Source organism: Dama dama, chromosome 24, assembly GCF_033118175.1.
Source record: "Dama dama isolate Ldn47 chromosome 24, ASM3311817v1, whole genome shotgun sequence".
Taxonomy (NCBI): domain Eukaryota; kingdom Metazoa; phylum Chordata; class Mammalia; order Artiodactyla; family Cervidae; genus Dama; species Dama dama.
Genome location: NC_083704.1, coordinates 64,724,775 through 64,752,576, shown reverse-complemented (window position 1 = coordinate 64,752,576; position 27,802 = coordinate 64,724,775). Strand labels below are relative to the sequence as shown.

Genomic DNA, 27,802 nt, shown 5'->3' with positions numbered 1-27,802 from the left:
AATATGAAAAGAAACTATGAAGTGCTGATTGCTATAGGTAACAGGAAGTGCTGGGTGCCTGTGAGCCTGGGAAACATGAAACAGGTCTTCACCCTCAGTGCTCACTTGGCCAGCTCTTAGGTAGCTTCATCTGCTCACAGTTCCCTTTTGTGTGGAGACTAAGGAAATGTTTACAGTTTTGTACCAAAAGGAGGTTGACCCTGCAGGGCAGAGCTCACCTCTTGCCTTATTCTAGATTCCCCCAGCCCATCCTACAGATTTCCTTGACTTTGTGACACTTCCCATTGCTTCTATGCTTTGTTTCTCCTTCTTAGAACAAATGTTTTGCTTCTTTCCAGGTTTCAGAGCCACTCGACCAGATTTCATGCATCACCGCAGGCAGGTCATCAAGCCCCAGGTAGATGACCCTGAGGATTCTGATGAAGAATGGACACCAAGGCAGCAAGGTGAGAGGCCAGGAGGATTTGGAGGTGTCTTCCTGAAACCAGCCTGGGCTTAGGTCTCAACTACATCTCAGCCAGTAGTAGGGAAAACATAATTTTCAGCATTCCGAAGTGGTTGTGGCTGAATATTGACATTAGCCTGAATGAAGATGAATGTTTAGGTTTTCCAGTGTAATTCTCAAAAGTTTTATGGTTAAAATTTATCATTCTTTTTACAAAGAATTATTTTTGCTAAACATTCTTAGTGAAAGGCAGTTAAAGAAACCTTAGAAATAAATTCACCAAACAGATTTATTACTAATCTCATTGGTTATTGGATTAAATCTCTTCGAAGAAGATATGATTAACATATTATGTCAAGATATATTATTTATGTATGTATATAAAACAAAACCCATGATCTTCTTACCCTAAGGTTAAACTAATTCTATATTTTGATTCTGGGAAAGGGTTGGAGAGAACTATTTATTCTCCATGATCTTTCCCACATTTCACTGACCAGAGATGCCATCAGGTAAATAAAATGAAGTATACTTATTATAAAATAGAGGTGAGCAGCTCACTTCCTCTTCTGCTGCTCAAAGAGTTTAGAAGAGTTAATCTGCCTAGACTGGAGAAAACAATTTAGATAGTTCTATGATTCTCCATCTATGGATTTGTGTTCTCCCAGATTTTTAAAAACTATTTATTAAGTTTTGGCTGCACTGGGTCTTTGCTGCTGTCCATGGGCTTTCTCTGGTTGCGGTGAGTGTCTTCTTGTTGCAGAGCATATGCAGGCTCTATATTTTGTGAAACACAGGCTTAGCTGCCTCGCACTAAGTGGAATCTTCCTGGACCAGCCATCAAACCTGTGTCCTCTGCATTGGCAGGCAGATTCTCATCCACTGTGCACCAGGGAAGTCCCTCTGTTCCCTGAGGCTATTAAAACTAGTGAAAGGGACATGAAAAGCAAACATTTGGTTGTCTGCAAAGGTTTTGACATAAGGAGAGATTCTTCATAGGGAATACATACGCCTCGGTTCACCACACGCCTGCACGTCTTTATTTACCTTTTTAACAATTTCTGAGTGTATGGCACACTGTTGCTAACTATGTGCATGTTAGTGTTAGTGGCCATAGTGCTAATCGCTCAGTCATGTCTGACTCTGCGTACCCATAGACTGTAGCCCATCAGGCTCCTCTGTCCGTGGGATTCTCTAAGCAAGAATCCTAGAGTGGGTTGCCAACTCCTGCTCCAGGTGATCTTCCCAACCCAGGGATTGGGCCTGCATCTGTTGCATCTCCTGCATTGCAGGTGGATTTTTTACCACTGAGCCACGGGGATATATATATACACATTGATGTACAACAAATCTGTAGAAATGTTACATCTTGCATAACTGAAGCCCTAACCCACTGAGTAACAATTCTCCAATTCTTCCTCCTCACAGCCATTGGCAACCACGATTATATTTTCTGTTTCCATGGATTTGATTAATTTAGATACCTCATAGAAGTGGAATCGGGCAATATTTCTCATTTTTGATTGGTTCATTTCACTTAGTAAAATATCATCAAGGCCCATCCATGATGTAGCATGTGACAGAATTATTTTTTAAAGCTTCAAAACATTCCGTTGTGTGCATGTGGATATAATAGCTATAATATATATCTTATATATAGTCTTTATCTTTTATCCACCAATGAACATTTAGGTTGCTTACACATCTTGCCTATTGGGAATAATGAGGCAATGACCATTCATGTGCCCACTATTTATTCAATAACTTGCTTTCAACTTTTTATGGAAATACACTTTTGAGTGGGATTCCTAGATCATACAGCAGTTCTAATTTTCTGTGGAAACTCCATACTGTTTTCTAGAAAGCTTGCAACATTTTACATTGCCAACAATAGTGTATAAGTGTTCCAATTTCTCCATATCCTTAACAAGCTTGCTATTGTCTACTTATACATATTGCCCATCGCAGAAGGTTTCAATTTGTGTTTCCCTATTGATTAGTAATATTGAGCATCTTTTCATATGTTTGTTGGCCATTTGTGTATTTTCTCTGGAGAAATGTCTATTCAATTCCTTCTCTCACTGTTAGTCAGCTCAGACTGCCATAACAAAACAGACTGCATTCCTTAAACCACAGAAATTTGTTTTCTTACAATGCTGGAGCATGGAAATTTGATATCAAGGTGCCATCATGGTCAATCAGGTTCTCTTCGTGGCTTATATGTAGCCTTCATACTGGTGTATGCTTAGTAACCCCTTATCAGATGCATATTTTACAAATATTTTCTACCATCCTGTGGTGACCTTTTCAACTCTGTTCAGTGTCCTTTGCTGCACAGAGATTTTAAGATTAATCTCATTTGTCTATTTGTACTTTGTTCCTAATACTTGTGCACTTGGTACCATATCTAAGAAATCATTGCTGATTCAGTGACCTGAAGCTTCACCCTTGTTGTCTTCTAAGAGTCTTATCAAGTCTTGCATTTAGGTCTTTCATCCATTCTGAATTGATTTTTCTTCAACATGTAAGACGTTCATTATTTTGCATATGGTTATTTTATTTCCCCAGCACCATTCATTACAGGGATTAAACTTTCCCCATTATCCTGACACCCTAGATGAAGATCATTAGACCATGTATCCAAGAGTTTATTTCTGGCTGTCTATTCTGTTCCGTTGATTGACATATCTGTCTTTATGCCAGCCAGCTTCCTCAGTGGCTCAGCAGGTGAAGAATCTGCCTTCAGTGCAGGAGACACAGGAGATGCGGGTTCACTCCATGGGTTAAGAAGATCCCCTGGAGAAGGAAATGGCAACCCTGTCCAGTGTTCTTGCCTGAGAAATCCCCTGGACAGAGGAGCCTGGTGGGCTACAGTCCAAAAGGTCACAAAAAGTCAAGAAGACTGAGTGACTAAGGATACATTTTTTGCCAAATCTATACTCTTTTGGTTCCTGTACCTTTGTAGTATGTTCTAAAATCAGAGGCCTCCAGCTTTGCTGTTCTTTCTAAGATTGATTTGCCTATTTGGGGTGCTCTGAGATTCCGTGTTAACTGTTGGGTGGATTTACTATATCTGAAAAAAATTCCATTGGGATTTTAATAGGAATTGCATTGAATCTTTAAATTGCCTTGGGTAGTATGAACAGCTTAATAATATTAAGCCTCTAAATCCATAAACATGAGACACCTATCTATTTATTTATGTCAGACTCCTTTCAGCAATATTTTGTATTTTTCAACATATAAGTCTTTCATCTCCTTAAGTTTACTCCTAATTACTTCATTCTTTTCAATACTATTATAAATAAGATTATTTGTCCAGTGGCTAAGACTCCACACTCCCAATGAGGAGAACATGGGTTCAGTCCCTAGTCAGGGAATTAGATCCCACATGCCGCAACAAAGACCTGGCACAAACAAATAAATAAAAATAAATATATTGTTTTTTAATTTAGCTGTTCGGTATAGCTTTAAAAAAATAAAAAATAAATAGGATTGTTTTCTTCCTTTCCTTTCTGGAATGGTCATTCTTCATGCATGGAAAGATATTTGAATGTTGATTTTGTACTGTGCAACTTTCTGTGCAGGATTTTTGTGTGTGTGGATTTAAAGATATTTCTGCACATAAAACCATGCCCCTGTGAACAGACATAATTTTACTTCTTTCTTTCCAAATGGAAACCTTTTGTTTCCATTTCTAACCTAAAGCCCTGGCTAGGAGTTCTAATATTATGGTGAACAGAAATGTAGATATCAGGCATCCTTGCCTTTTTTTCTTGATCATAGAAGTTTTCAGCTTTTCACTGATGACTAGGATGTTAGAGGTAGACTTTCAATATATGACCTTTATTATATTGCAGTCACTTCCTCGTATTTCTACATTGATGAGTAGTTTTGTCATAAAAGGCTACTAAATTTATTAGTTTATGAACATCAGATGAGGCACAGATGAAATTTCATTTTTTTTTTTAATTTTAAGAAAATTATGTAATGCTCCCAGTGGAAGCATAGAAGTTGATGATACAGAAATCATCTTCCATTCCTCCTTTGCTAATCATTGTCTTTGTCACTCTCTGGCTAGGATTTATGTCTCCTTAGTTAGAATACCCAGAGTTTGGAAATATTTACCAACCAAAACCCTGATTCTCACCATTTTTTAGGTAAACCTTCTTCGTTGGCCTTCAGAGTGGACCACAGTAAACACCAGAAGGTGAGTATTTCCCAAATCCTGTTGCCAAAGTGTCCTCCTCATGGATCCAGTCACAGGTGAAAATAGAAGAAAACACAGAGATCCTGGAGACGGCTGCCTTCCTGCCCTGGATCTTTAGCACACCGTCTGATATCATCACCACCTTTACAGTTAGTAAGAACAACAACAGTAGTAGGTGGTTCTGTTGTTACACTATTTTCATAATATTTCAGACTTTAAGCATTTTATGTGAATAAACTTACCTAAACCTTAAATCAATCCTACAGTACCTATATGTAGGTATATAGCTATCACCATTATAGATCCAAAAATGAGGTAAAAAACATTTGATTGTATGCCTGAGATCACAGTATCATTGATAGTGCAATCTAGACCAATGCACATTCTCTAAGCCCCTTACAAACTGATTAAAACTCCCACAGTTCTATGAAGCTTATTCATACATCTTTATACCATTCATCTGAGAGATGTTTTCAACCTCAGTTCTTTTGTGCTGTGCTAGGGAGGGATATGCTGAGACATCTGACTAAGGGAAGCTTAAGGACATGTTGGGCAGTTTGTAGAGTGGACAGTCCAAGATGAAGAAGGAGACAGGATCCCTACCTCAGAGCCTCCCACTCCAATAAGAGGAAGCAACTTGCAACCCTGAGAGGCCTCAGGTTTATGACTGAAAAGCAACAAATAAGAAAATAACAGAAGGACGTCACATAGATTACCCACTTTTGAGTAGAAACTCATCATCTGGGCATCATTTCAAATGCTCATTCTTGCAGGAGGAGTAACAGCTCCCCCTCTGAGCTCTAATAGGCGACTCTCCTGTTTGGAATCATGTGTTTAGCCTGCCCCTGTGTTGTGAGCTTTGGGAGCCTAGCCCACACCCATTCATTCTCAGAAGTCCAGGCCCAGCTCAAAGCCCCTGAAGGACCCCTGAATGTTTTGTGAATGAGTGACTCCACATTTAAGCATTCATCTAGGAGTAGAAAGGCCAAAGAATGCTGAAGATAGTGTCTGTGAGCTAGACTTCAAATATAGATGCAGTTTAGGGAATAAATTGATACCAGGGATGTACGCTCACGTTCTTACTGTGTTAAATAGCTCACACAACAATTTGTTGAAGGTTATTAAATTTCATGTCCACTATAATATTAAGAATTAGCCTGTATACCAATGAATGGATCAGGAAAATGAGTAGAACCAGCTAGTCATACAGCCTTGTTCAAGGAGAACTGATGAGACCAGCTACTTTAATTCCAAACATTGTCTACAGGACATGACAACCTGCAACTCTCATCTCATTTTCTATATTGTCTAAATGTGTTTCTGCCGATCATCTTTTCTCTTCTTAATCTCACTGCTTTGTCACCTTATTTTCCAGATGTGTTTTGTCCCCTCTGTAATTTTCCATACTTCCTCATCCAGCAAAGGGCCACTAATTAATAGAACACCCCCGATTCTCTCTACGAGCTCTTACCCTCTTCTTTCCCTGACCTCCAGCTATTCTTCCTCCCTTGCTCTCACTTTTATGCAGAAAGTTGAAGGGGAAGAACCTTAAGATATGAATTCTAGCTTTGATTCACTATCCACCTAGGTCCTTTTGTTACACTCCAGTGTTCAGACCCACCCCCCTCCAAATCAGGTATTTCTAAGAATTGTCAAAGTATTAACTAAAATCATGCATGTGAAAACACTTCATAAAGTCCTAAAGAACTAAAGAAATGCATGTTGTCTCTTACTCACATGGAAGAGAATGTCCAGGACACCATTAAGTAAGGAATCTAGTTTGAAGGAATTGCCGGAAGCAGCAAAATCGCTGAAGACAAGTGGCTCCAAGCAGGCTCAGAAACCAGTGCCCCATCACAGAAAAGCAAGGACCCCTGGACAGCACCCCAGACAAAAAGTCGGTAAGAGAAATTTTGGGGAGTTCCTCTAATTAGTTCCTCTAATCCCTGTAGAAAAACTAATAAGTATGACCTAGGTGTGTGGCATGGACTTTGGGTAGGCATGGGTTTAAGGTGGACTCATCTGAGACATGAAGTTAGCACTGGGGCCTTGGGAAAATCTTATACATTTTCTGAGGTCCCGATTGCTATCTGGAAAGTGAAGATACGGATACATAACACATACGATGCTTGAAAGTCTTACATTAAATGCAAAAGTCTGACATCTACAAGTAGTTCAATAAATCCAGCTGTGATGATGGGATCCGTGCTTTGTTAGTGTTTATGCCCAGATCTCTGCTCATGTGCCCTTACATGTCATGTGCCCTTAACATATGTTTTCTGAGTAGATGTGTCGGTGAACTATTTCCTAAGTAGGAAGGTTTGGAAGTTAAACCTACTAACGGGAAGTGCAGGATGCTATCACTGAACTGGGCATCTGTGGTCAGTGGAGCCTCAGTCTCCTGAACCAGTAGTCAAAGAGAAACGAAAAAAAGTATAGAGAAGGGACTTCTTGGGGGTGAAGTGGTTAAGGCTCCACACTTCCACTGCAGGAGGTGTGGGTTCCATTCCTGGTCAGGGAACTAAGATCCCACAAGCCATGCAGTGTGGCCAAGAAATAAATAATGTAACATTAAAACATAAAATTACAAAAGTAAAAGTTTGAAAAATACATGTAAGAAAGTTTTAACAAAGTGTATAGATGGACAGGTAGGAGAACTCACACTTTCTGATAAAACAGGGACTAACTCCCCAGACCCCATCAGCCTTGCTTAGCTTCTGTTCTCCATCTTAGAACTCAGAAGAAAGGAGACTGGAGTGAGGAGGTACAGTCTACGGGAAAGAAAGGGCCACGTGTACCAAGAGGTCAGCGAGCCCCAGGATGACGACTACCTCTGTGAGTGACCCCGCTGGCCCACTCATGGAGAAGGGGCTACGAGGCCTTGGTCCACTAACCTCACCTCACCATCTGGTCCCCCGGTCATCCCCTTCCTCTATGACTTGGGGTGCAGGATCGAGGCCAAATGCCATTGTTGCAGGAAGGGGGACCCCTTCCAGGGCCTGAAACTGGGCTCTTGTCTAACACTCGGAAATGAATTGTCCAAGGAGACACATGCTGACAAAGCAAGAGATTTTATTGGGAAGGGCACCCAGGTGGAGAGCCGTAGGTAAGAGAACCCAGGAGAACTGCTCTGCCTCGTGGCTCACAGTCTCAGGTTTTATGGTGATGGGATTATTTTCCGGGTGGTCTTTGGCGAATCATTTTAATTCAGAGTCTTTCCTGGTGGCGCACGAATCTCTCAGCCAGGATGGATGCTAGCGAGAGGGATTCTGGGAAGTGGACAGACATGTGGTGTCTCCTTTTGACCTTTCCCGAACTCTTCCGGTTGGTGGTGGCTTATTAGTTCTGTATTCCTTATCAGGATCTCCTGTCATAAAACAACTCATGCAAATGGTTACTATGGTGCCTGGCCAGGGTGGGCAGTTTCAATCAGTGTGCTTCCCCTAACAACTTCCCCCCGAGAGACTTTATACTCAAGATGCTTCTTGGGAATTGGGGCGGAGGTCTCTTTCTTCTGTAAATTTTTCCTGCTGTGCCTGGGCATAGGCCTGCCTAGCAGAGCAGAAGTCTCTCTCTACCTGATCTAAGTTGGGGTGTTCTATATCTGAAACCAGCTTTTACTCTTGTAATAACAGCAATTTAGTTTGAAACTGTTGGCGCCTCTCAGAGATTAAATAGACAGGGGCCAAACAGGAGACCTTACAGGATGGTCATCACTGGTCCCCAGAAATAGGCGGCAACATTTGGAGTGAGGGCTGCAGGGTTTGTGACTTTTTTTTTTTTTTTTTTTTTTGCTTGGCTGGTGGTGAAGGAACAGAGCTGTGCTCCAGGAATCTTGTGTTTAGTCTGAAGTTACCATCTTCCACCTGGGTGGTGGCTCCAGCTCTGTAGAAGAACTCAAAAGACATTGTTATGCATATTTCTTTGAGTAGGAACCAGGACCCTGTCTCAAGGCTGTACCACCATTTGATTGTTCCTCCTGTTTCTGTATTCTCTCCCTTCCCTGATCTGCAATCATTTGAATCCACCCTTTGGAACTCAGGGAAGGTCAAGGAGGCTGAATGAAGCCTATATCTTACAGATAAGAAATGGGGAACACACAGCAGATCTGTACTCCAGAGTCGCCACCCACAGAGTCCTGCTCAGTTTTAATTTAGGGAACAGGGCAACTATGACTGTGATAAGTTTTTGTCAAAATGGGGCATAGGACCGCCTCAGCTTGGAGAAGAGACACTGACTTGGAAGTATTCCTGAGTTCTAAGTCCTAGATCTGAGCCTTGTATGATTAAAATCTCAATCTCTTGGTCTGCCATTTTGTTGTAACAGACCCAATTAGTAGTAGCTGGAGGAGGGATAACTGGAATTTTAATAGACAAAATAAATCTCTTTTTTTTAAGAACAGGCCTGAAACCCAGTCTAGTCCTGGCACTTCACGGAGACTTTTAGCCAGGTGGCCAGTTGTCTAGTTTTATAAAAAGTAAAGTAGAAGTTATTAGCATCCAGCAGACATTGTTTTGAGAATGGTGGCATCTAAGCCTGACACGACTCAGAAAACTCAAGTGTTTAGCAATATAACGTCTAATCTGAAATTACACCCATAGTAACACCTGGTTATTTTCCAGGATGTCTGAACCATAGCTGAGTACTCTATTTTGACTTTTAGTTGTAAAATTTTCCTTAATAGCCAAAGCAGATGGCACCATTACTGACGTCAGTGTTTCTCTAGGTATGAGAAGATGCAAGAATTGGGACTCATAAAATCTCTTGAAAATATCTAACTATCTGAAGGCCTGTTCTGCCAGATTTTCTCAGAGCACCGAGTGCCTCATTCCTGATTTTCACCCTGAACTCCTTTCAGGGCTGTTGAAAGTCAGCAGTTGCACAGGCCGTGATTTAATCTCTGTAGATGTAGATGGCAAGTGTCAATCTTCAGTTGGCAGAACCCCTTTTTGCTCATAAACTTGACCATGATTTTGAGGGGGGCATTTCATGACCATTTTATCCCATGGTGCTGAGAATGTCGTCCATTTTCAGGCTTGGCAAAGATTTGTTCACAGGCCACTCAATGTGCTGTTACTGGACTAGGCCATTAAACAGTATCCAAAATTCTCTGGACCACCTGTCTTACTAGCCTCTCGGTCCAGGAAGACATTCCCTCTTGTTGCTTTTTTTCATATCTAGAGTTGCACTGTTATCATCATCGATCTCATAGGGAACTATATATTATTTTATCAGAGGCCTCAGTCACACATTTGGCAGTGTAAGAAACAGCAGTTTTGTAAAACAGGTGAAATACAAAGAGCATAGCCAGCAGTATTAGTAAAGTCACAAGTAAGACTTAAGAGCTTCCATTAGATGTAGCCCAGTATATCCCAGGTCGTCTGACTTAGTCTACTCTGCATGAATCTTTATCTTGCACGGAAATTATCCATTGGCACCACCATCTATAAGGCACATAGCCCAATATAACTCAGGTCATCTGACTTAGTCTACTCTGTACAAATCTTTATCTTTCAGGGAAATTATACATTGGCACCACCGTCTATAAGGCACATAGCCCAGTTTTTTAGTGTTACTAGACTGATTATCCTTAGTATGATTTAATTGTTTCCAACACAGAGGAGACTTTAAACCTAAATTACCATAGCCTGGTGTTATCTATATAAATCCTTCTCATAATTGTGGGAGATTTTTTTTTTTTTTGCTGAAACTTTTCTTGTTGCTCTGATTAAGCCTGAGTAATAGAAAAAAGCTCAAATTTATGGCCAGAGTCAGAGCAGGCATTATTAATTGGCCCAGTGAGGGGATCCCGTCTAGTAGCATCACAGTGACCTGAATATGACTATTTTTTTTTTTTTTTTAAGTAAATTTTTACAGGGCCAACCAGTTAGAGTCTTATAGTAGAGAAATTTACCAAGGTAACCCAGAATTAGATACAGGTAATTGGCCACAAACCCAAAAATTGGATTGATTTCTAAAACTAGCATAGGATCAGGCCTATGATAGAAAAGCATTTGATTTATATGCAAAGGTCTAAGAAGTCAAGAAAACATTATAAATGATCATACAAAGCAGATCCAGCATCTTGGGCAAGCTGCGTACCTCTGATGTAGTTGTCTTTTCATCCTGGTGTAGTGTAGTTTTCCTGTTTGAGCATCATTTGAAGGTGAGATCAGGTCGGCTGTCTTTTCTATAGACCAATCCAGTGTAGGGGCCTTTGGAAGTGGGAATTAATCTAAGAGTTAATTTTCCTTCAGTTTCATTGTGCATGAGCTAGTTAAGAGTACCTGATAAAAAGCCCTTCTATCCAGGTTGGAGACAGTCTCCTAAATTATGTCTTTTTCTAGTCCTGGTTGCAGGTCATGAGGCATCTGATCTTCATCCAAAGATAGATTACTGAGATAAGCTTCAGAAACAAACTTAGGGTGTTCTTTAAGAATTCAATTAAATTTTACATTAATATCACATAACAGCAAAGAACTATCTAAGAAATGAGTCTTACTACATGCAGACCTCCATTAACTGAGATTTAACATTTTTTGAAATATCTTTTTTTTTTTTCCTAAAGTTACCCTCATTTTTATCAAATATAACCAAATTAAGGCTAGTTTGTTTGCAAAACAGGTCTGTTCTCACTAATTTTGGTCTAATGATTTATATAACCATAATTGTTTATAGACTTTTTATTTTGCTGAAACATTTATAGAATCTCAGACTGAACTTTTACTATAAAACAGGGCTGGGAAACTCACACCAAAGGCTTATCACAGATTTTGTCTAACAAATCTAGGTGAACTCTTCCCTTTTTAAGGTCTCAAAAATTCCTTGAGATTTTTCTACCTGTTAGTGAGATAACCTTCCTAGCTCATTTGATTAACTTACTGGAAACCTAAGAGTTTCAAATTTCTGGAGGAGTCAGATAGAGAGAAAATATAATTGTTTTGTTCATAACGTATAATTTTACCAAATTATTTTCATAATTAGTTTGAGAGGAAGGTTTTCCTTACTCCCGGAAAACACAAGATTCAAACCTGTAATTTTTTTAGATAGAAACCATAAGTTATAAGCATATTCGCTGGTTCATTCAGTCCTTTGTTAACTTTTGTGAAGTTGTCAGGTTTCTAATTAGAACACCAAGACATATCAAAATGTTAAGAACTCCATATAATTTCTAGGATATCTGTATTAGTAATTTTATCATACATTATAACATGAGCAGATTTATTACTCATTTGATAATCTTTTTCATGTAATTTAACCAACCAAATAAACACAGTTTAATATCTCTCTTTGGGATGTTTCAGGGGCCCTCTGAAGCACCCCAAAGTTAGCTAGATGTCAAAGGAACACTAAAAGAATTCGATTTAGGAAGTTTTATTGAAAAGATCAATTAAAAGCATTTAGAACATTTGGTCAGATTTAGTCAGTGTTGATGCGTGTATCATTTAGCTTGTTGATATGTCACAATGGGTGCAAATACCAAGGCTCAAGGTCTAGTGAAAGTCAGCTCCGCCATCTTGGACCTAAGTGGCTCTAACCAGTTTTCTTATGACCCTGTCATTCCTAACAAAATCCATTTATCTAACTAATTGTAATCCAATTTTAGAAAATTCTGATCATGCATAACTCTTTTTAGTATTTTTTCATACTTTTTTACTGAAAGCACACTTCCTGCTTTCCTTTAGCAAAAAAGAGCTAACTTTTATATTAGCATTTTATAGATTGGTGAGCATAAATACCAGTGATAATTTCTAAAACCCTGGCTTTCTTAAAACATTTTAGGATGGCATCAAACATTATTCATTTATAGTCCCAAATCTCTTTAGTTTTTCTGTAAAAGGAAATCAGTGTTTAGTAGTAAATGTTTCAAAATCTTATTTCATTTGGAAATGACATAATTATTTAATAGACTTCCAATACTTAGTTTAGCACAACTCTTAGAAATTCAAGTTACGCCAATCTGGGGAGACTATTGTAGACAGATATTTTTAAAGAATAATTATTCTTAATAGAGTTTATATACAAACTCATACCTCATTTACATTTTTTAGAAGTGTTTTCACTCGAGGTAATTTCCTTGTTGACAAACTTGTAAGAGGTATAATATTTAACTTATATTAAACCTAGGTACAATGAAAATATTCTACTTGATGTTAATTACTCTAAGACATGTCTATATTAGATAGGTCAACAAACAAACATTAATATCAGGTATTTACTACTGAATATTTCCCAGTTCATCTAAACCTGGAATTTATTATTTAATTTAGAATTATTTGATTTGTAAGCACTTACCTTTTTTAAAGCCAATTAAATAGAGCTAATTTACAAATTAACCTAAAAAATATTACCCAGAGACAAAGACATACCAAAACATATTTAGACAGACACAGTGCAAGATCTAGCTTCATTTTCTAAGTTTGGTCATGAATTAGATATTACAATATAAAATTTACTAGTTTATAAAAAAGTTGAAATAAATAACATTTTTAAAGGCTTTTTTTCTTTTTCTCTCAGTCTCAGGAGTTAGAGATGGTCTATATAAGTGTTCCTGAGAGCCCTGGTCTCAAGGCACAGGGAAAGAAAATCAAGTTCTAACAAAATGGCAGCAGGTCTAAATGGTGGCCAGACAAAGCAAAATGGACATCACAAATCACAACACAGAGCAGAGTTAAAACACACACATATAAACCTGGCAGTCCTCATCAGACACTCCCTTAAATACAAGAATACAGTCTCTCAGAAAACCTTCCATAGAGACACAAAACTTCAGATGTCTTCAAAGATTTCAAAAGGAGGAAAGAGAGCCAGGTTGAAAGAAGAAGGAGGAGGAGGCGGGAAAGGGGGACAAAAGGGGTGGCCTTACAGACGTCTCCTGCCACCTGCAGACACCCAGGCGTTACGGGACTTTTCCCTGGGCTTCCAGAGAAGGGAGGACTGGAACCCGGCCCTACCAGAAACCAGACCAGAAAATTTGAGTTCTCTGCCAAGAGGAGGTGATAGGTCTCCAATCCTCAGCTCAAGCTGAGGCCCTTCAACCAGATTCCTGCGTCCAGGACCAGGGGACTAGAAAAAATGGGAAGGATAGGAAGGGCTAGGGAGAGGAAAGAGAGAGGGAAGGGGAGAGGTCAACAAAGTCTCTTGTTCCTTACCGGTCGGGGCACTCTGGCCAGTTGTCCGCATCAGGAGAAGACCAGGGACAAAAAGGTCCCAGTTGCAGCCACTGGGTCTGGCCCATTGGCAGGCAAGCTGGCCCCTGAGTACCCCGAGTGTCAGGATGTCAGTCTCAGCAAAGAAGAGTCCCACCAGAGTCGCCATTTCTTGCAAGAAGGGGGACCCCTTCCAAGTCCCAAAACTGGGCTCTTGTCTAACACTCGGAAATGAATTGTCCAAGGAGACACATGCTGACAAAGCAAGAGATTTTGTTGGGAAAGGGCACCTGAGTGGAGAGCAGGAGGTAAGGGAACCCAGGAGAACTGCTCTGCCTCGTGGCTCACAGTCTCAGGTTTTATGGTGATGGATTATTTTCCGGGTGGTCTTTGGCGAATCATTTTAATTCAGAGTCTTTCCTGATGGCTGACGCATCCCTCAGCCAAGGTGGATGCTAGCGAGAGGGATTCTGGGAAGTGGACAAACATGCGGTGTCTCCTTTTGATCTTTCCCGAACTCTTTCGGTTGGTGGTGGCTTATTAGTTCCATATTCCTTATCAGGATCTCCTGTCATAAAACAACTCATGCAAATGGTTACTATGGTGCCTGACCAGGGTGGGCGGTATCAACCAGTGTGCTTCCCCTAACACCATGAGTGCCCCAGTTCTTTCGAGGAGGTCGTTACGACCAGCAACATCACTATACCTCCTCTCATCCCTGTTCTCACCTTCAGATTGTGAGGAGTGTCAGAACTTCTTCATCGACAGCTGTGCTGCCCATGGGCCCCCAACCTTTGTAAAGGACTGTGCAGTGGAAAAGGGGCATGCCAACCGCTCAGCCCTCACTCTGCCCCCTGGGTTAAGCATCAGACTGTCGGGCATCCCTGACGCTGGGCTTGGAGTGTGGAACGAGGCGTCCGATCTGCCGCTGGGCCTGTACTTTGGCCCCTATGAGGGCCAGATCACAGACGATGAAGAGGCCGCCAACAGTGGATACGCCTGGCTGGTGAGAAGCACCCGTTTCTCTGTCCTCTGGCCTCTAACCAATTGTGTGTGGTGGGGGGTACTTCATGTCTACATGCGAGTACGCACATGGTGATAACATGGTCAGCAATGACACAGTCAGACACACAGGACTTCCATCCAAAGGTCAGAGGAGAGGTGGGACCACAGTGTACAGATACTCAGGACCTCTATCTAAAGATCAGAGGAGAGGTGGGACCACAGTGTACAGACACTCAGGACCTCCATCTAAAGATGAGAGGAGAGATGGGAGCACAGTGTACAGACACTCAGGACCTCTATCTAAAGATCAGAGGAGAGGTGGAACACAGTCTACAGACACACAGGACTTCTATCCAAAGGTCAGAGGAGAGGTGGGACCACAGTGTACAGACACTCAGGACCTCTATCTAAAGATCAGAGGATAAGTGGGAACACAGTCTACAGACACACAGGACTTCTATCCAAAGGTCAGAGGAGAGGTGGGAACACAGTGTACACACACTCAGGACCTCTATCTAAAGGTCTGAGGAGAGGTGGGAACACAGTAGTACAGACACACAGAAGTGACTCCTCCCTTGTGGAGCCCTTGCCTTCAATGAACCAAGAGACTCAGACTTGGAATGATGAGTAAAGGGCTTACCGTGTGGTCCGACTGGCAGGTGAATCCATGCAGGCTGAAAAGCACCAATGACTACAGAGGGAAATAGCTCTTCTATTGCTTCCTACCAAGAAAAAATAAAAGAAAGAGGAAAGCTTGTAACTCTTTCTCTGACACTCAGATCACCAAAGGGAGGAACTCCTACGAGTATGTGGATGGAAAGGACACGTCTTGGGCCAACTGGATGAGGTGAGTGCAGTGAGTCTGCAGTGTGTAGACATTGAGACTCCCTCCATCCCACGCCCCTTTCCTTCTCACCCGGCTCCCTCAAAAGCTTTCACATCTTCTTTCCTCTTTTCCCTCCATATCATTCTCTTTCATTTCAAAAGACACTAGAAAGAAGGAAATAAAAATATGGCGTGTGCTGTCAGGATAGATGTCTGTATGCTGAACAAACTAGTGGACTTGAAAACAACTTGAGGAGTCTAGATTGACCAGGGACACTTTAACTCACTTAATGGACACTTACCACGCACTTTATGTTTCAGTTTAGACACTGAGCTTCGTTACTGAAGCAGATCACACAACCCATGTCCTTTTGGAGAACATGCTGCAGACAGACATTAGCCAATTGATTTTAGGAACAGTAACCTTAGTTTTTCTATCTTTGAGTAACTACACAGTGCCAGGATAACCGAATACAGGAGACCTTGACACTATGTGGGCAACAACCTCCTCAGGCTTGGTTCCAGTGAGAAGTGGGCCCTGAGACCTCGGAAGGAATGGGCGGCAGGATGGCCCTGAATGGGGCCATTCTCTGAAGGCCTCTCCTTTCATCAGGGCAGGCATACAGTGAACAAACAATTACTGTTCTGTGTCTCAAGCTATATCAGCGCTCTCTCCAAGTTTCCGTGGGAGGGGGTGGGGAAGTGAATAGGACCCTGGATACACGTGGGGAGATGGGAGATAGCCTTGGGAGAGAAGGCAGGCTGGGGTGAGTGCTGAGGGCTGTGTGTTAGCCAAGGAGCACCAAGTTCTATGGATGAAAGAGAACTTAATTCAAAGTTTAGAGGAGCTGGATGTCACCAGCCTCAAGGACAGTTCAGGTGGAGATGAGTCTGGAACTGGGCTCTGGAAAAATGGCTAATTAGGTAAGGAGAGAAAAGCATGGGAATTCACATGGCCTGGTCGAAGGTGTGAACAGAAGGTCCACATGAGGGGCAGCCCCAGAGGTGGAAGGCAAGGAGCTGGGCATGGTCGGAGAGTGGAGGGCACTCATCACCTGAGGTTTCTTTCCCTTTCCTGGCCTCGCCCCCAGGTATGTGAACTGTGCCCGGGACGACAAGGAGCAGAACCTGGTGGCCTTCCAGTATCACGGGCAGATCTTCTACCGAACCTGCCAGGTGGTCAGGCCGGGCTGTGAGATGCTGGTCTGGTATGGGGACGAGTATGGTCAGGACCTTGGCATCAAGCGGAACAGCAGGGGGAAGAGTGAGCTCGCGGCCGGGAGAGGTGAGTGTCAGCCCTCTTCCAGCACCGACCCCATCCTGGGAGCCTCCGTGGTCCGATTTCAAAGCACAGTACAATCCAGTCCAAAGTCAGTTGAGTTGCAATTAAAATGCCTCAGAATTTGATTCTTGTCATATGATGGTTAGGAAAAATTATTATATTAAAAATGCTAGTTCTAATTTTTAATATTTCATGCAAAATAATGGGTAACATCACCTTCTACTGAAAGGCTTAGAAGCAAAAAGCAACATTTCTAGCACCTACCAGCTTTCTGCCCTTTACCTGTTTCTTCCTCATTTCCTCCCATTTCTCAGCAACACATGTGCAGTAATGTGCATTCAGTTACTGTTCCAGTTTGTTGTCATGTGAGTTCACACTCTGTGCCAGACGGGGCTCCATGCACCGAAACAGACAGAACCACTGCCCTGGGGCAGCAGGGGCTTCACTCCAGACAGGGGCTGGTGCTCTGAGGAAAACCAGCGCAGGGAACGTGCCTCGGGTCAGCGTGAGCAGAGGGTGGGGTGTGGTGCAGGACGGTGCAGCAGGGCCTCTGCAGAGATAACACCTGCGGGAAAGGATTCCAGGCAGGGGAGCAGCCAGTGCCTCAGACTCAAGGCCTGGAAGAGAGGCCATGCCAGGGGTCGTGGGAGGAAGCACAGAGGGAGAGGAAGGAGGCTGGACGGGACACGGAAGCCTCAGGGCCTTGTCCACATGCAGGCCCCAGGGGTCCTCCTGGGTGACACAGAACAACCGCACGTCTTTCAGCTGCAAGCGGCATGTTCTATGTGCTAAGATGAAGCTTTGGTTCATTTTTGGGAAGAGACAGCAGCAGGGAGTCCCCTCAGAAGTCAGTTCATTGCCAGACATGAGGGGAGAGTGGGCTAGCTTAATATGCTCGGGAGTGAGGGTGTGAAGAGTCTGGCTGGAGATGTATTTTTAAATAGGGCTTCCTAGTGCACGTTAAATGGACTAAGACTGAATGAAATAAATGAGGTATGAGTACTGGTGAAGCTGGAGAAAGGGTATGCCTTTATTTTTTGATTTATGGGAAACGGAGAGAGGAGCAATTTGTGAACCTGTTTGGGCAGCAGGGGCCAGAGACCTGTAGTCAGTGGGACCTGGGCCACTCGGTCTCATCCAGTCTCAAACCCACTTCCTGCAGAGATCGGCACAAAGGCTGCCCTTTGAACAAGGAGCCACAAAGTCAGATTTACCCACACCTGCTGTAACCACCCCCTGTGCTGCCTCCCATATGCAGAGAGCTCCAGGCCAGGCGCCCCTAACTTAATAGACCCTTTCCCCTCACAGGGAGCCACTCAGGGGATTTCACCTAAGTCATCAAGTCTTATCCCTCAGTAGGGTAAATACCTGTGGCCATTGTGACATGATATTTCTGACACTTACACGCAGGGAAATTCCCTACAGATCCACCTCTATCAGGAGAGATGCTGCCTCTGATGCTGCTCGAAGGTCCCTATCTGGGTGATATGTAGAAAAGGCCCCTGACACCAACTTCCTGGATTTCTGTAGATGTAGAGAATAAGAGTGGAGTGGAAACGTGAACTATAAAGAGACCCGATGGGAGACAAGTCGTGCACTGTCAACACTTAGATGATTAGTGAGGCAAGCCTGACCACGGCAAACCAGCTACCTGACAAAAAGCTTCCTCTTTCAGCAGAACCGAAGCCCAAGATCCACCCATGTGCCTCCTGTTCTCTGGCCTTCTCCAGTCAGAAATTCCTCAGCCAACACACCCAACGCAGTCACCCCTCTCAGACCCTCCTGAGTGAAAGAGACCTCCTCCAACCAGAGGATCCCTACCCAGGCAATCAAAATCAGCGATATTCAGATCCACACAGCCCGAGCGACAAACCTGAGGATCAGGAGGCCAAGGACAGGCCCCAACAATTGCTGAAAAGCATAAGGCTGAAGAGGATTTCAAGGGCCTCTTCCTACTCACCCGGAGGACAAATGGGGGGTTCTGGGGTGCATGAGAGAATGAAAGACGAGCTCAGCACAAGCCAGAAACTGAATCCAGAGGATACAGGCACATTGCTCATGGGGGCAGGGGTCGCAGGGATTATGAGGTTCACGTACGGAGAGTGTGGGCAAGGCTCCAAGGACAGGTCAAGTCTCACCACACACGAGAGGACACACACAGGGGAGAAGCCCTATGTTTGCGGGGAGTGTGGGCGATGCTACTGTCAGAAGGCTCATCTCATCAGACACCAGAGGACACACACAGGGGAGAAGCCCTATGTTTGCGGGGAGTGTGGGCGAAGCTTCAGTCAGAAGTCCGTCCTCATCACCCACCAAAGGACACACACAGGGGAGAAGCCCTATGTTTGCAGGGAGTGTGGGCGAAGCTTCACTCAGAAGTCCCATCTCATCTCACACCAGAGGACACACACAGGGGAGAAGCCCTATGTTTGTGGGGAGTGTGGGCGAAGCTTCAATGATAAGTCAAATCTCAACTCACACCAGAGGACACACACAGGGGAGAAGCCCTATGTTTGTGGGGAGTGTGGGCGAAGCTTCAGTCGGAAGTCAATCCTCATCAGACACAAGAGGACACACACAGGGGAGTAGCCCTATGTCTGCAGGGAGTGTGAGTGAGTCATGACCAACAAACCACACCTTGGCCACAGGAGGATTACTGCAGCCACCCCATGCCTCAGCTCTAAGGGGGCCTCAGAGGAGGTCTGTGACCCGTTACTGTCCCCAGGAGTATGAGGAGAGACTTCCCAGGTGGTCCAGGGGTCAAGACTCCAATGCAGAGACCCACATTCAATACCTGATTGGGGAACTAGCTCCCACAGGCTGCAACTAAGAGACAGCACAGCCGAATAAATTAATATATAATAAATATTTTAAAGAAAGAGTGTGATAAGCACAAAATTACTTGTTAAATAGACCTTCCACCTTCATGACAGGAGAGGAGGCAGCAGAGGGTTTCTTAAGTGTTCTGGACATGTTCATGCCAATTGCTTTCGTGGTTTTTTAGGACTCCTCTTCTAATAAATTTTGTCTCCAAACAAATCTGAAGCCCAGACTATGTACTCATTCCCCCCTTATCACTGACAGTAGTGGAGTCCAGTCGTAGCTGAACCCCTGGGAAGGCATAATTCTGGAGCCAACTCAGTTAGGTCACTGGACAGTCAGTTCCTGGGTCCAGGGAGAGGAATGCAGAGTGGAGTCAGACTCACCAGGAAAGGGATTCCCCGGCCTCCTGGGAAGTGGGGCCTCTCCTCCTTATAGACACCGACTCTCCTTTGGCCTCTCCTGGTGGCCCTCTGGTTCCCTCTGACTTCTGTAGCCGCAAAGGTGAAGGCCATGTGCACGTGTGTGTGTGTGCGTGCGCCTGGCTCAGCATGGGCCATCTGGTCTCTTCTGCTCCCTCAGGGTCATCACAGCATCTGGACTCCAGATGCGACCACAGGAATCCAGTTCTCAGCCCTGCCCCCAGCAGCTGTGTGAGCTGGGGCAAGATCCTCAACCTCTCTGTGTCTCTATTCTCATCTGTGATATGAGGTGGGAGCACCAGCATTTTGGTCTGATGCGTAAGCAGAGGCGTAATCTGCCAGAGGCTGGCTGAGAATGCAAGCCACATCTTTGCTTTCCTTTGTGTTTTTTCTTTAATCTTTTTTATTTTTTAATAGAAGGATAATTGCTTTACAGAATTTTGTTCCTGCATGTCCTCCAGCCCCCACCCTTCCAGGTCTTCAGAGCTAGACGAGGAAGGGGCCGATTAGGCAGTGGACTGCCCTGATGAGGGGTTGTGAGGTCAGGGGTGCTAAGGGAGGCCGACCTCCCTTCCCACCCCTGCCGTTCCTGCTGGGCTGGGCAGCCCCAGGGCCCTTCCACAGACAGGCAGTGCCCACAGTCGTCACCCTGCCGAGAACAGAGCCTGGAGCCGCGTTTGCAGAAAACCCCTGTCCGCCCCCATCCCACCCCCACACGGAGGGTCCTTGAAGCCCACACCGCGGCTTCTCTCTGCATGGGCCTCCTGCCTGTGCCCGTTCACCCTGGGCAACGCTATCGCGACCTTGAAATTCTTAACCATGGAAAAGTTCATCCTTACACTTCCCTGTCATGAGTGAAGTCTGATGGGCCCCGGGGTGCGCTGTGAGCAGGGCAGATGCACACACAGCACGGGTCCCGGGGTGACCAGGCTGCACGAGGGGACAAGGTGGACACAAAGCCCCCCCACCCTGGGTGAGTGAGGGTGGGGACAGCACCAGGAAGCCACGCTTGCTCAGACCCGCAACTGAGCTCCAACACAGAGTGGGGACAATGGGGTTCTTAAGGTCGACCACACCCTCCCCTCTGTGAATGACCTCTGTCCTGGCCTGATCCTTCCAGAAGGGGCTCAGCAGGCTGAAGTCCGCCCGGCCACCAGAAGACACCAAGGGGAGAGTGGGCCATGGGGTGGGGGGCGGAGGATGCGAACTCCAGGACTCGGGGCAACAGCCCTCAGTCCCCTCCATGTGCCAGGCTTGTGAAGCGTCTCTACATGAACTGCGTCAGTAATAACCACCCACTATTATTTTCCAGTTTCTATGCTTTCTTAAAGGAACGTGTTTGTCTGTGGGTTGGCTTCCCTACAGGAAGGGAAGCCACGTAAACTCCCCATCTTCTGTGGCTTCAGGCCAGGTCCACGGGAGGGAGAGTTAGGGGTGGGTTAGTCAAAGGGGCTTCAGCTGAAAAACGATGGGGACCCAGAAACCTGCAGGGGCTTCTCACCTGCACCTCCCACCAGAGCTGGGCCTGGAATCCCCTGGAAGGCTGAGCAGGTCAAACCTTCTCCCTCCCCTCACTTCCGCTCCCCTCCCCTCAAAAAGCTGACTCCTGGGGTCAGCCCACAACACCCCCAAATCCCCCATCACCCAAGCCCCACACAGGCCCTCCCTCACAGAAGTGGGATGACCTGGATGGTGGCACAGATGGTGTGTGACCCCAGAGCTGGGGGTCTCAGCTGACCTTGAGCAAGGAGGCTGGTGCTTTACACAGCCTCCCAGCCCAGGGAGCTGCCAGCAGCCACAAGCCATGATCTGAAGCGGAGCTGGGGGATGGGGAGTGGGGATGCGAGCTCTCTGAGGTCCCATCCTGTCCCCAGGACAGTGGCCAGGCCCCACCTGACATCGTGACTGCCCTGCACGGTCACACAGGACACCAGCAGTCACGGGACGGACAGCCAGCTGCCTCCATCGCACACTCCACCCTGACCACGGCGGCCCCGTGGCTGTACCAGCCCCGCCTGCGCGCGGCTCTGCTTGGCTGCCGGGGCTCAGGGACCCTGGGTGAGTCGGTGAGGGCAGAGCTCCAGAGGCCAAGCCTGTCTTCAGCCACCAGACCTGCCCTACTTACTGGACTCATGGGCCCAGCCAGTATCTGAAGCCAAGATGCCTTTGGGAGAATGACACCCAGACGCTGACCTCAGAGCTCAGACTCCTGAAAACTTACTAAACAGATTATTTATAGCCTTTTTTTAAAATGGGATGTTGGCAGAAAGCGGGGAGGGGAATGACTCCCTTGGTGGTGTTGTGGTTAAGAATCCACCTGCCAATGCAGGAGACACGGGTTCAATCCCTGATCTGGGAAGACCCCACGTGCCGTGGAGCAACTAAGTCCGTTCATAACTACTGCAGCCCAAGAGCCTAGAGTCTCTGCTTCCCAACCAGAGCAGCCGCCACAGGGAGAAGTTCAGCACAGAAACGAGAGAGCAGCCCCCACGCCCGACAGCCATAGACAAGCCCGCACAGGAGCGAAGACCCAGCAAGCCAAAATAAATAAATAACCTTGCTTTAAGTAGGAGATCGCAGCATTCTCTGCTGATCCAGAGCCTAGGACTCAGCTCCCAACAAAGGGGGCCACGTTCAATCCCTGGTCAGGGCACTATTTCCCACATGCTGCAACTGAAGGCCCTGCATGCCACAGCTAAGACCCAGCACAGCCAATTAAATGAACACTTAAAAGTAGGAGGCGGTTCATCTGTCACCATAGAAAACTGTGACATTTTAGGAAAAGGCAAAACATAAGATCTTATTTTGCAAGTGCTCATGGTTGATTGCAAAATCTTCTCATAATATGTAGCTGTTTAAAAAAGAAGAAACTTAGAAAATACAGAAACTAAAACCCACCCATAAATGTGTGGGGAACATCAATTACTGCAGCAACCAGCCACCACACATGGGAACACACGTCCGTGATTTTCTTCTACAAAGAAGTTTTCAGCCTCCACGCAGCTTCCCACCGGCCTCTGCTCTGCTTACCAAGAAGACTGCGCTTTGGCCTCGTGACCGGGGGGTTTCTGTTGAACTCAGGGCGGTGGAGGAGTAGGGCTGTGTGGTTGGGGGCACCGTCTGGCCTGCAGTGAGGAGAGAAGCATGAGTGCTCCCCCTCTGGGCCCAGTAACTCCAGGGGCCTCGGGGAGCCGCCCGGGAAGAAGCCTCTCAAACACCTTCCCTGCAGTCTCCACAGTTACAGCACGTCCCACGTCTCGGGGTTCAGCTGTGGGTTAACAAGTCCTCTCTTGTTGGACAGAAAAGTGTTTCCACAGAGAATCTGCCCAGATCTTGGCCTAGTTTCGTTCTCTTGTTGGACATGGAAAGTGTTTCCACAGAGAATATGGCTGGATCTGGCCTCGGTTGGTACAGATGTAACAGGCAGTACGTTCAGGGCTCAGGGAAGTTAGTTCTGAAGCTCTCTGGGTTTAGGGCTACAGCACCTCCTCACCTCCACCCCTTGCATGGTCATGGAGCCTTCTCTTCCAGAGGAAGGTGTTTGGCAACATCAGCCACAAAGACACTAAAGAGGAGCAAGGCCACAGCAGGCGGGGCTGGGTATTCCTGGGGGAGCAGAGGGGCCTTGGACACTCCATGCTGTACCCCTGCCCCACCGGCTTCTCCTCCTTCTCGCTGGGCATGCAGCTTTCACCTGCTGGGTGCCCGCCAGTCAGGGGCTCCCAAGACACCAAGCTGGGGTTGGCGATGGGGGAGCTGGATGCCAGGGAACCCGATACCATGCAGCAGGTCAGTGCACTGTGGACAAGGGCCGGCCTCACTGACCAGTTAGGCCCTGTGCACTCAGGACACCCTCTCTGGACCCCAGGGGGAGGGCTGATGCCCCCAGTGCCCACCTGGGTCTCAGGAAGTGGAAGTGAGACCCTGTTGACCTTCCCATGCCTCACAACAGGGTGATAAATCAGAGGTGAGGTGCTGAGGCAAGGAAGATGACTTTACTTGGAAAGCTGGCAGACTGAGAAGATAGCAGACTAATATCTTGAAGCAACCATCTTGTCAGGGTCTGGATGCCAGTGTCTTTCATAGAACACAAAGCTGGGAAGTGAGGAAATAAAGTAAAAAGGCCATTAATCTGGCAAATATCTGCTGGAATGGCCAGTCTCGGGAGGAGATGTGTTACGTTCTCCCTCCTGTAGCCATCCACAGGTGGACAGGTCCTGGACAGAGGCAGAGGGGCGGGGTTTCCTGAGGCAGGCCATTATGTATGGACAGTATCCCTGTAGCAAACACACCAACAGGAAGCAAAGGTTAAAGTAAAACATTCAACATGGAGTCAGATTTTGTTCTTCCTTGAAACAATTTCCAGTCACAGGGTCCATTCCACAATCTCATGGGAAAAGGGGTGATGACTGTTCTAACTGCCCCAGTAGTTGCATCTTTTGGGGAGTGCCCACCACTGGTGCCAGTGTTCTGAATGTTGAGATTTGTGTTTGAAGTTCTTTGGAAAGTCTCTACTTCATATGGATAGACATAATAATATTATAATACAGGTGTTGACAGTTGTTTTATACAGTACAAATCTTTTAGGACTTCAAAACCAGGGGGCAGCATCTACAGGTAAGGAACTTAGCACTTTTCTGTGTGTGGGAAGATGCACCAGCCATCTCGCTGAAATCATCCCCTTTGATACACACCTTACCACCTGGGACCAGCATCCTGACTTCTCCTTCCGGAGTTTCCTCGGGGATCACAGTGGGGAGTGGCTGCAGTCTGATGGCTGCTGGAAAGCAGGTATTCTTCTCTTTCCTGAGGTTCCTCAGAGTTCACCATGAGGAGTGGCTTCAGTTTGATAGCTTCTAGAGAGTAAGAGGGGGAACCTGTGTCCCCATTGAGATCATCTCAGCAGAGAGAGCAAGCACGTCCTGTGACTCCAGACAACCTTCCAACGTTCAGGGCTCAGCGTTCAGCCTGCAGGATCCACCGCCGTCAGCTCAGCCACCATGCTCTGCACTTAGCTGCTATCTAGCCCTGAAACCTGCACTGCAGGAGGCCCTCTAAATGTGCAGTCCTGTCCAGCAATCTCTCTATCACACCCTCCAAGCCTGACCCGGGCCCAGCTTTGCTGAGAGGGTCTCACTGGAGACCCAGGTACCCCCTCCTGCTCTCCCACATTCTGTACCTGAATGGGGAGAAGGCAGGGGCTGGGGGCACAGTGCCTCCAAGTAGGTAGGGCAGACGTTCTCCCATCACCCCTTGTGGTCCATCCCTGGGAGCACAGTCTAATGTCACTTTTAGTAGCAGAGGACATGTGTCCCCAGATCCGGCCCACCCTCTAGCGGATGTGAGCTGTGAGCACTAACACAGGAAACCCCGAGTGACCTGCTTAGGTTGGAAGACTAGTTCCTGGCATGTGAGCTGAAGTCGGAAAGTAGCTTGTCATTGGGATTAGCGTTCTCCAGACATAGCTAGGGGGGCAGCAAGAGCACAATAGGTTGCCCCCAGCTGGGGCAGCCACACGGTGCCTCTCGACAGCCCTGTGGAAACTGTGCACCAGAGTGACCAAGAGCCCACATTCACCCTGCAGATGGCTTCTGAGAGGTCAGTGACAGACTAAAGCAACCATGAGCCTGTACTCACAGCAGACAGCCTCTGAGAGATCTGTGACAGACCAGAGTGACCACGAGCCTGCACTCACTCAGCAGTGAATTCTTGCTTGGAGAATCCCATGGACAGAACAGCCTGGTGGGCTACAGTCCATGGGGTCAAAAAGAGTAGGACAGAACAGACACCTGAGCACACACACACATGAAACAGAAATGGACTCAGGGACAGAAGGAACAGAATTGCGCTCTCCGAGGAGGAGGGGGCGGTGGAGGGATGGAGTGGGAGGCTGGGTCAGCAGATGTAGCTTTTATAAGTAGAATGGATAAACAAGGCCCTGCTGCATAGCAGAGAACAATATTCAGTATCCAATGATGAACTATAAAAGAATATTTTTAAAAAGAACATATATATGTGTATAAGTGTATCCCTGACCTGTGCAGCAGAAATTAACACATTGTAAACCAGCTATACTTAAAAAAAAAAAAAAAAAATACTGATTAAAAAAAAAAAAACAGACCCTAGCCAATTACAATAGACACTCAACCCAGGAGCACCAAGTCCGAGCAGTCAGAACATGGACCAAGCAGTCAGAAGAGGGGCCGACAGGAGACGGGGCCCCACGGCGGCCCACAGGCTGGCTGGGAGCCCTGGGCGCCATAAGCCTCAAGTGTCGCTGGAGGAAATGAGAACTCTACCCACACGACTCCCCCTCCAGCTCTAAACAAAGCGGCTCTGCTTCCCCTGACCCCTTAACTGAGGGGGCCCTGGGATGCCCTGGCTTGGTGCTGGGACCAGGAATGTACTGGTCAGATCCCAATGCAGGAGAGGTCTGTGAGGGCAGCTCTGGAGCGGGTGGGCCAGGATGAGCGCAGCAGCTCCACCCATTCCTCGAAGGTCGGACAAAACAGAGCCCAGGAGGCTGGAAAGTGTCCTAATGGAGGGCAGGCACCACGTCGGTGCCTCCGCTCTCTGGCTGAGGCCCAGCGCTGGCCCCCTGGGCCGGTCTGCAGCGCGTTCTGCACACACCCTGATGGCTCAGCCGCTGAGCCCCAAGGAGAAGGCTTGTGATGGCAGCCATGCCCACAGGCACCAGCAGCACTGACTGTCTGGCTCCTGGCCCAACAGTGAGGTCCAGCTGAGACCAGTGAGCACCTTCTCAGCGGTGCTCCAGGGTGGGCCCTGTGTCACCAGTAAATGGCAGTGTCACGATGCAGGCCAGCAGGACTCAGCCTGGCGGATTGCTAGAATCAGCAGGGACATACCGACCCATGAACACTCCCGGCCCTGGGTCAGGCAGAGACCCGAACAGGCAGACAACTGCAGAGAGCAGAGTCCACGGCACAGACAAGGAGCAACCGTCCCCGGGCAGGGAAGGGGCCCCATCTCAGGGGGCGCCCTTGGGATCCCACAGCTTAAGCATAAAGAGGCTACAGGTACAGGTGGGAGGAACAGACTTGGAGCTGCTTTTAAGTCATGCAGGGCAGGACACGCAGGTGAGTGAAGGCCAGAGGGAATGTACCATAGAAAACAGAGGGTCTGGGGAACAGACTGGCTTGGGTGGAGCTGAGCCCAAGGGGGCTGGGAGTCCGGACTCAGAAACCCTGTATGCCTCTCTCCCTGCTTGGCTTCCTAATCTACTTAACCCCCACTCTGCAGCCTGACGCCGCCTGTCCTGTGCATCTCCACACTCGGACCGTCCACTCATTCACAGATATTTGCTTAGCACCTGCCTCTGGCCAGGTCGTGTTCCAGGCACGGGACAGCGGTGAGGAGACAGACAATAACCCCAGTCCTTGGGGAGCAGAAACTCTACCAGAGGCCAGATGCACCGCTCCTGAGGCCGAGCCCCGGCCTTGCCCTCCTCAGCAACCGGCCGGGCCGCTGGAGCTCCGCGCTCAGATGCAGTTCCGTCTGAGCATCCCCCCTCCTCCAAGAAGGCGCCTCTCTGGGCTCGCCGCCCGTCAGCCCCTGCCTCCCCGTGTCCTGTGTCCTTCTCAGCACAGACCACCATCTGGAACGGCCTCCCCGCCACCTGCGTGA

General features: G+C 46.6%; 1 protein-coding gene across 1 annotated transcript; it reads left to right on the top strand.

Annotated features, from left to right (window-relative positions):
• Nucleotides 1-27,802, top strand: LOC133045612 (histone-lysine N-methyltransferase PRDM9-like; the record flags this gene model as incomplete). Its single annotated transcript, XM_061127794.1, has 13 exons — nt 1-37; nt 339-446; nt 4,606-4,655; nt 6,400-6,556; nt 7,389-7,490; nt 14,539-14,810; nt 15,589-15,656; nt 16,726-16,919; nt 18,595-19,265; nt 21,279-21,332; nt 22,033-22,224; nt 23,690-23,947; nt 27,629-27,802. Coding segments are annotated over 13 exons (2,337 nt in total), but the record flags the coding sequence as incomplete, so codon positions are not given.